The 8065-nt window shown below is 52.2% G+C and overlaps 1 protein-coding gene across 1 annotated transcript in view; it reads left to right on the forward strand.

The window, feature by feature from the left end:
- Nucleotides 1-93: 93 nt before the first annotated feature.
- The window catches only part of LOC104495289 (myosin-7B-like), a gene marked incomplete at its 3' end in the record, with an annotated part of 21827 nt that continues 13855 nt past the window's right edge, over nucleotides 94-8065 (forward strand). Inside the window, exons 1-9 of the mRNA XM_010138239.1 lie at nucleotides 94-186; nucleotides 1029-1052; nucleotides 2936-3028; nucleotides 3719-3782; nucleotides 3909-4007; nucleotides 5035-5138; nucleotides 5654-5792; nucleotides 6990-7108; nucleotides 7905-8054. Coding sequence (XP_010136541.1) covers nucleotides 2975-3028; nucleotides 3719-3782; nucleotides 3909-4007; nucleotides 5035-5138; nucleotides 5654-5792; nucleotides 6990-7108; nucleotides 7905-8054 — 729 coding nt within the window. The remainder of the gene's footprint in view (nucleotides 187-1028; nucleotides 1053-2935; nucleotides 3029-3718; nucleotides 3783-3908; nucleotides 4008-5034; nucleotides 5139-5653; nucleotides 5793-6989; nucleotides 7109-7904; nucleotides 8055-8065) is intronic.

The raw sequence follows: 8065 nt of genomic DNA on the forward strand, positions 1-8065 counted from the left end.
AGCGGGCGGCAGGTTGGCAGGGTCACTGTTTGAAGTTTTGCCTGTTCTTTGCCTCGTGTCCTTGATCTGTGTATTTCTGTTACTCAAAGCGGAGAATCTGGTGCTGGTAAGACTGTAAACACCAAGCGGGTCATTCAGTACTTTGCCATTGTCGCAGCCCTGGGCGACACGCCGGGCAAGAAATTAGTAAGACCCTCTTTTGAAACAAGTTCTTGCTGTTTTCTTCCTTTCTTTATTTTTTTTTTTCTTTTTTTTTAACTCCTCCCCCTTTCTTCTTTTTACTTTTTTTTTTTCTCTTCCCCCTTCTTTTTGCATTTGGAAGCGTGTTTTGGTCTGACCCACCCAGGGCTTGGCTTTTCCCTGACTTTTGAACAAGCAAGGCTTGAAATTATTCTGCTCAAGGGGAAACGGAACTTTTTTATGTGGCTGCTCAATCTGCGCAGCCTGGAAGAGGCGCTTTAAATGCCCTCTTCATCCTATCTTCCTCCATCAACACCCCACGGATCTTCTTAAGGAGCATTAAAAGAATGGAGTAAACCTGCCATTTCCCCTCTTGCCTCTTTTTAAGCCTTGCTTTTCATCCTTTTCTCCTTTTTTCCCCCCTCTTCTTCATTTTGACCCTTTTCTACCTTGTGCTTTTCTTGCTCTTGTTTTGATTCTTGCATTTCTTTGGTGCTGGTTATTTTTGAGCTGCCCTTACAATTGCTTATTTCTTCTGGAATCTGCTTTTCCCGTGTAGAAGCAAACTGGCTGCTTTTGGTATCAGTCAAGTAATACTTGAGCGTTATTTTCTTTACTCTTCTTTGGGTTTGGATTTAACTGTTCTTGCTTTTGGAACCATTTCTTTATTTTCTTGAGCTAATCTATTTAACAACTTTTTGGCATCTCTTATAAAGTTTAATCCTCCCATTTTTTCTTGGACGTTTTTTGGCACTAAATGGTCATGCCCTGCTTTTCTGACCATGCTTCTTGTGGTTCTTGCCTGACTTTTCCGGATTTCTAAAGACAATTTTCTTTCCTTTCTCTAGGCATCTGTTGCCACTAAAACTGGGGTAAGTGTTGTAGACTCCTGCTCGTTAATGCTGAGGATGGAGCTCTGCTCTACCACAGAGCTGTGGCGGGGTGATGAGGAGTGGGGGGGCCCTGCCTTGGGTCTGGACAGTGTTTAGTTCTCACGTGGCTTTGTATCTCCCACCTTCCCATAGTGTGAAGGTTTGGTGTTTCATCTCTTAGTGACTTTCCACCTTTCTGCCTCCAACCTCTCCTTCATGGGATCGTTACTCTTCAAACACTCATTTCTCACCTGCACGGTGTTTGCCTGGGGGCGGTGTGGGCTCCTCCAAGCACACGGTGAAGCCTCCACTCTCTGCGCCCTTAGTGTCCCCCCAGCCTCCAAGCCTGGCTGAGGGGGTTGGTGCTGGGGGCAGGGGAAGAGCCTCTTTGCCACGGGCAGCACCATGCTCTGGCTGCAGACCAGAGCCCTGGCGCCTGGACATTTCACCGTCTGCGAAGAGCCGAACTGCCTCGGCCACCACGGTGCAGGCAGCTGATGTCCTTCTCTGGGCTGTGTTTCTGAGGTGCTTGCTTAGCTCCAGGGAAACAAGTGAGTGCCTCCGGAAACCAAGCAAAGGCTCAGTCCCTGGTGCTCCCAGCACCCCACGGGCTCAGCAGCTCGGTCGTAGGTCCTTGGCTCTTGGGTTCTTTGTCTGAGTGCTTCAACTGATGTCTGTCAACCATAGCTGATGCACACTTTTGGTTGGGGAATGTTCATTAGCACGTGAATCTTGGACCACTTGGGCAAACTCACTCAGAGGGAGGTAGGAGGGGGCTAATCTGTGGGTCCCAGGGCACCCCGTGGGGCAGCCCCCCTTGAACCTCCCAGGCCAGGCAGGTTTAGACTGGGCTGAATTTAAAGACAGCAGATCAAAGGGTACCCAAGTGACAATCCACAGTTGGTTGATGAAGCCCTGAGTCACTGCTGCTCCCTGTCTCTTTTGCCCTTCACGTGCCTGGAGCTGGAGGAGCAGTTGTGTGCCCAGCACTGAAACGGCAACACGGCTCTGTGTGGGCAGAGCCCCGAGCTGGTCTTTGCCTCCTAAGGAAGCCCTGTGGATTTTAATGTGTCAGAGCAGGGGCAAAACCCCTCATGAAAAGCCCCCAGGTGACTGGGCCACCAAACTCCACTGCTGCTGTCAAAGCCCACTGTCCTTCCTGTGGCTTGGCACGTGTCTCTTGCTTCTCTCCTCGAGTTCTTGTCCTGCTTTGCCTGCATTAGTTGGAGGCTGCTTCTTTATCTTTGGACTGTGCATGGATGGAAAAACAGGATTGGGGAGGATTAATCTTGGGGCTTGCTCAGGAGAGCTCCAGTGAGTTCAGCAGATACACCAGCCGGGACCTGTGATGTGTTCCCACCACACCCTGCCCCTGCTGTGCATGTTGTTGGTATAGGGGAGCTGTAGATCAAGTCTGTTTTCTAGACTTCTTTTGCAATGTGCTGTGATCAGAACTGTCCAAGTTTTGGGTTGGTGGAAGAGGAAACGCTTGGCAGAGTTGAAGAGCCTGAAATGTTTCAGACTGTCACATTGTGGTGACAACTTGTGCTTGCTCTTGGTTTGCATATTGTACCAGCCTAAGAAAGGGGCTAAGGACTGCTGCGTGCAGGGGGGACCGCAGCCTGCATCTTCAGAGGGACCGGTTGAGGCGAGGAGAAGCCCTCAGAGACCACTGCTGCTAAACCCAGCACTGCTGGCCCCTAAGCCGAGCTGCGTTGCCTGGTGAGACAGGGAGGAGCCTCGAGAGCAGCAGTCTCTGTCAGGCAGCTAATGAGCGCAGAGGCAGATGGCCCGAGGAGCCCCACTCCCTGCTCCCCGTGATGTTACCACAGATCCTCTCTGGCTGGGCAGGAGCTGACAAGTCCTTTGCTTTTGTTTTCCAGGGCACCCTCGAGGATCAAATCATCGAGGCCAACCCAGCTATGGAAGCCTTTGGCAACGCCAAAACCATAAGGAATGACAACTCGTCGCGTTTCGTAAGTGCGAGACAGAGCTAACGTGCTGCCTTTATGTCAGCAGAACGCGTCGCTGTTGGGGCTTTGTACCTTGTGAGCCAAAGGCATGAAGCAGGAAGCTCCCTCTGCTCCCTCGTGGGGCTGGGCAGCTGAGACCAAGCTTCTGCTTCCATCAGCACAGTAAATGGTTGAGAGGGCCTGGAAGCACTTCCTGGAGTGCTGGAGCTGGGATAGACAAGTGTCCCCTCCAGGGAACAGCACCTTTTTAGCTAAGCTCAGCCTGGGTCTGCTGCGGGGTGCAGAGCTCATGAGACCCGGGTGGCCTTCATGTGCCATGGAGGGGCAGGAGACACTCCTGGGGGGATTCCTCTGTGCACCACAGAGCAGGAGGCTGAGGGCAGACTCAGCATCGCACCTCCTTGCAGAAGAGGGAACGCTTTAAGAACAGGCCTGAGGACAGGGATTTATCTGCCATGTCTGCCTGTCTGAGCGTTAAGCCTTGGGCGATGCTGTCTGACCCTCTGCACATTACAAACCGGAGACCTCCACCCACCTGCCCCTCACAGAGCCCAGCAACCCGCCTGGCATCAGCAGGGGCTTAAGAAGGGGGAAATTCCCGGTGTCTTGTAGTTGTCTGAGATTTCTAGGAGCTGTTCAAAAATCACACCAGTGTAGCCAAGCCCAGCTCTAACCTGCTGCGTGTGTTTTCAGGGCAAGTTCATCCGGATCCATTTTGGCCCCTCGGGGAAGCTGGCCTCTGCGGACATCGACATCTGTGAGTAAACACGTGCTGCACAGCGGGAAGGGATTTCACCTCGCTGTTTGTGCCGATGCTGGGTCAGCTGCAGAGCAATGCAGAGAGCAATCCCTCCTCTAACCCCTCTGCCCTATTTGATCCTAGATCTTCTGGAAAAATCAAGAGTGATTTTCCAGCAACCCAAGGAGCGAAGCTACCACATCTACTACCAGATCCTCTCTGGGAAGAAACCAGAGCTGCAAGGTAAGGCAGCTGAAGCCATGGCATAGACTTTATAGCACGATGGCCTGAAAATAGGCACAAAGAGCTCAGCTGTCAGCTTCAGGGTCCACAGGGAACGAGCAAACCGAGCTCACCGTGCAGGTACTGCCCTCCAATCTTTGCTCGCTGTGCCAGGTCAGAGGATTGGCGCAGAATTCAGGGCAGAAGGGATTTCAAGAGATCATCTAGTCCAGCCTCCTTTATCCTCACAGGCTGAGAAGGCAAATAAAGCCCTTTCTGCAGCTGTCTAGGAGCAGAACTGTGGTCACCCAGGGTGGGAGTGGGCTTTGAAAAGCTGCCTTGCATGGAGTCCTCATCATGTGGTGGGTGCAACACTGACCTTAGCACGTGCAGACAGGATCTTCATTCATTTTGGGGTATGGAGAAGTGTTTTGTAGCCTACCCTGAGTTCCTCTAGCCACCCTAGTGAGATGACCTCTTTCAGGTCAGCTAGAAAACAGCTCCCTCGCAGCAGATGTAGATATATGCTCGATGTGCTCCCCAGGACAGTCCCAGCTGACCCAAAGCTGCCCTGGGGCAGTCCTGTGCTCTGAGCAGCTCTGCCCTCCTGCTGCCGCCTCACACAGCGTGCGCAGGAAACCTCGCCATGCTGCAGAAGGATGGCTGGCACGGTCCCCTGGGGTGGGCAGCCTCTTGGCTGTGGGCTCTTGAGCTTGTTGCTGGCTCAAGAACAATACCTTATTAGGCTGGTCTGGAGCGCTGTGCAGAGCAGTAATCTTATCTGGTGGTCACAAGGACATGGATGGCACCTTGTAAATCAGTCTGCAGCCAAGCCATATCCCAAGATAGCAAGCAGGAGGCACATCACAGAAGAGATGGACCCATGTGTGGACGTGCCTGGGCTGGAAGAGGCTGTTCCTCCCACCGACTGGTGCCCTCTAGTTGAGACTGGTGCAGCCTTACCTCTTCATCTGTGTCCAGGGTTGCCCCTCTGCCCCAGCTCTGTCTGTCAGACTGGCCTCACCATCTTCGTGTCTCCCCCCAACAGATATGCTGCTGCTCTCCCTCAACCCCTATGACTACCACTTCTGCTCTCAGGGTGTAACAACTGTGGACAACTTGGATGACGGCGAGGAACTCATGGCGACAGACGTACGTGCACTTTCTTCCCACTGCACAGCCTGAGGCAGGGGCCTGGGGGAGGGCACCAGGCATGGGCATGTGTCCTGGCTTTGCTTTGTCCCTCTCTAAATTAGCTGTGAGTTCCCTCTGGTTTATTGGCAGTTGCTCTACACATGCTGTGAGTCTACAAGGAAGAGTGGGGTGATTCTGATCTCCGTCAACAGCCTCCTCCAGGCAGAGAAAGGAGAGAATTCTCTGCATCAGGAAGGGCCTGTAGCACATGAGCACTTCCCATGGCTCCCATGAGGCAATGAGACCTCAACTTGTGGGTGCTAGGCTAGTCCTTTGGCTTTCGGATATTGCTCTTGGGAGCCAGACTCACATTCACAATCCCATGGACAGGACTCCTCGGCTAGGTGTCCACCGGATAGAGCACCCTGTCCAGAGCCCCAGGACAGGGAAAGCCCCCCAGGAGACGGCATGAGGACTAACCCTGACCTCAGAGTGGTGATTTTGTTCTATCTATACTCTTTGTCTCTCCTTAGCACGCCATGGACATCTTGGGCTTCAGCAATGATGAGAAATATGGGTCCTATAAAATAGTGGGCGCTATCATGCACTTCGGCAACATGAAGTTCAAGCAAAAGCAGCGAGAAGAGCAGGCGGAGGCTGACGGCACTGAAAGTGAGTTTGCCTCCACGCTCCCAGCCTGGGCTGGGCCTCAAATTCTTCCAAGGACAGGCTGTGGTAAGGTCTCTGGCCTGGCCTGTGAAGGTCAGTGACCATGATCCCAAGGAACCACAGTTAGGACCTGCTGTGGGTGCACAAAGGAGCTTGAGTGGGTGTATTTAGGACAGCCTGTTCTCAAGCTTTAGGTGGTCTCATCTGCATCAGACTTGCCTCAACAACATCACAGCCTGTCACACCCTGGCTGTGCTTCACCTTCTTCAGTCTTCTCCTGTCCTTCATCACCTCTTCTGCTGCACTTCATTAGAGAGCCTCCCAGAGCAGGTTGTCCACAGAATATGAGCCAGGGCTGTGAGGACCTGCTGGAGTCCCAGCCTCCTGAAGAGCAGTTAGAGTAGGATAACGTCACTGTCTAATACTTCCTGTTTGTTGCTCCTGTGCAAATCATAGACCCATGAGACCAGTCAGGCCGCAGAGCAAACCTGGAAATGCAGAAAAGCCAGAGCTCAGGTATTTCCTGTTGCTGTTGCCCTGCCTGGCTCCCGGGGATAATGGAGCAAGCTCCGAGGAGAGGGTGGCTGTCCAGCATGTGGGAGGATGAGAAGGGGGAGCCCTGTCACTTAACTGGAAAACTTTAGAGTAGCTGTGCGTCAGCTGGGACAGGGGTCCAGAAACAACCGCCTGGATCAGACCTTGTCATTCTAACAGTCATGAAGGAAGAGTTCCCCTTGCCTGTCAACACAGGATTCAGCTGCTACCTGGTAATTAAAGAAGATTTTGATCTAGCAGCGATGTCCCTACAGAGGTGATTTTCTAGCTACAGTCTGCTTTTGGGAGTCTATGAAAGATAAGCAAGAAAAATCACCTCTCTTCTGGTCAGTTCAAATTCACCGCATGGGAATCCAGGATCCCACTGGACAATGCATAGAGATCCCAGCTCAGGATGACTCAAAAACCTCACAGGCACTGGATGAGATGCAGCAGGTCCGTTATGGTCATCTCCTCCAAACTTACTTCTCAGGTGGCAGCAGGGCTTTAAAAGCATTGTACAATATCCAAGATGGGAAATCACACCTGACACTGGAGGAGACTCTGGAGCAGGTGGAAATACTTGTACAGCCAGCACTGACCAGCAGAAGAGCTGGTAATTTATTATTTTTTCTTTTTTCCTCATGCCTTTGTGCTGTTTTCCAGGTGCTGACAAGGCTGCCTACCTCATGGGGATCAGCTCAGCTGACCTCATCAAGGGGTTGCTCCATCCTCGTGTGAAAGTGGGCAATGAATACGTGACCAAAGGTCAGAACGTGGAACAGGTGAGTGTGCTGGGCCCCCAGCTCCCTGCTCACTGCCTCCTCTGCAGGCAGGCCTGATGTCCTCTGCACGGGGCGACTGGTGCTTCAGTCCGCTCGCTTGGGTTTGGGAGGAGACTCCAGAGCAGCACGAGAAGATGAATCCACAGTTACTGGCTTTCAGCAGCTGGGAAAGTTGGTGGCAGAGCTGGCAGATAGATAACTTTGGGTATTAGCCGAGGCTGGAGGTCTGCTGCAGTGTCTTTGAAAGGTGGGCTGGAGCACAGCCAGATGAGGTCCAGTTTATGGCTCTGCTTCAGAGACAGGCAGGCTCCCATGAGGAGTTCAGCTCTGGGAAGTAGAAAGCTCATCTAAAACTCATCTAAACTGATCTTGTGGGAGACTCAAATGCAGCAAAAATATAATTTGTAATATTCCAGGCACGTCGCAGTTAGGAGCCCCAACCGGGCCTCAGTAGGGCAAGCCAGTCCTCAAGTAATATTCAAGAGGACTTTAGGAGCTGGTGTCTTACCCAAAGTGAGCTGTAGGCTCCTGCCCTGCATGAGGCTTCTGAAAATATCACTTTAGACTGAATCTATATCCTAAAACCTTGGAGACTGAGACCAGGCTGGGGATACAAGAACACGCTTGTGAGCATGTGAGAACTAATCTTGGAGTGTATATTGTAGCCGTGAATACCCTGGATCTGTCTGTCTGTCCTTTGTGTGCCATGAGGAGCTCGATTCTTCAGCCTCCAGCTCCTACAAAGGCAGGCAGAAGCATAAGTGCTCCTGACCTGCTCTCTGATCTGCTTTGGCAGGTTGTCTATGCTGTGGGAGCCCTGGCTAAAGCCACCTACGATCGCATGTTCAAGTGGCTGGTGACTCGGATCAACAAGACTCTAGACACCAAGCTGGCCAGACAGTTCTTCATCGGAGTACTGGACATTGCAGGCTTTGAGATCTTTGAAGTGAGTTCAGC

Source organism: Buceros rhinoceros, unplaced genomic scaffold (assembly GCF_000710305.1).
Source record: "Buceros rhinoceros silvestris isolate BGI_N320 unplaced genomic scaffold, ASM71030v1 scaffold36086, whole genome shotgun sequence".
Lineage (NCBI taxonomy): Eukaryota > Metazoa > Chordata > Aves > Bucerotiformes > Bucerotidae > Buceros > Buceros rhinoceros.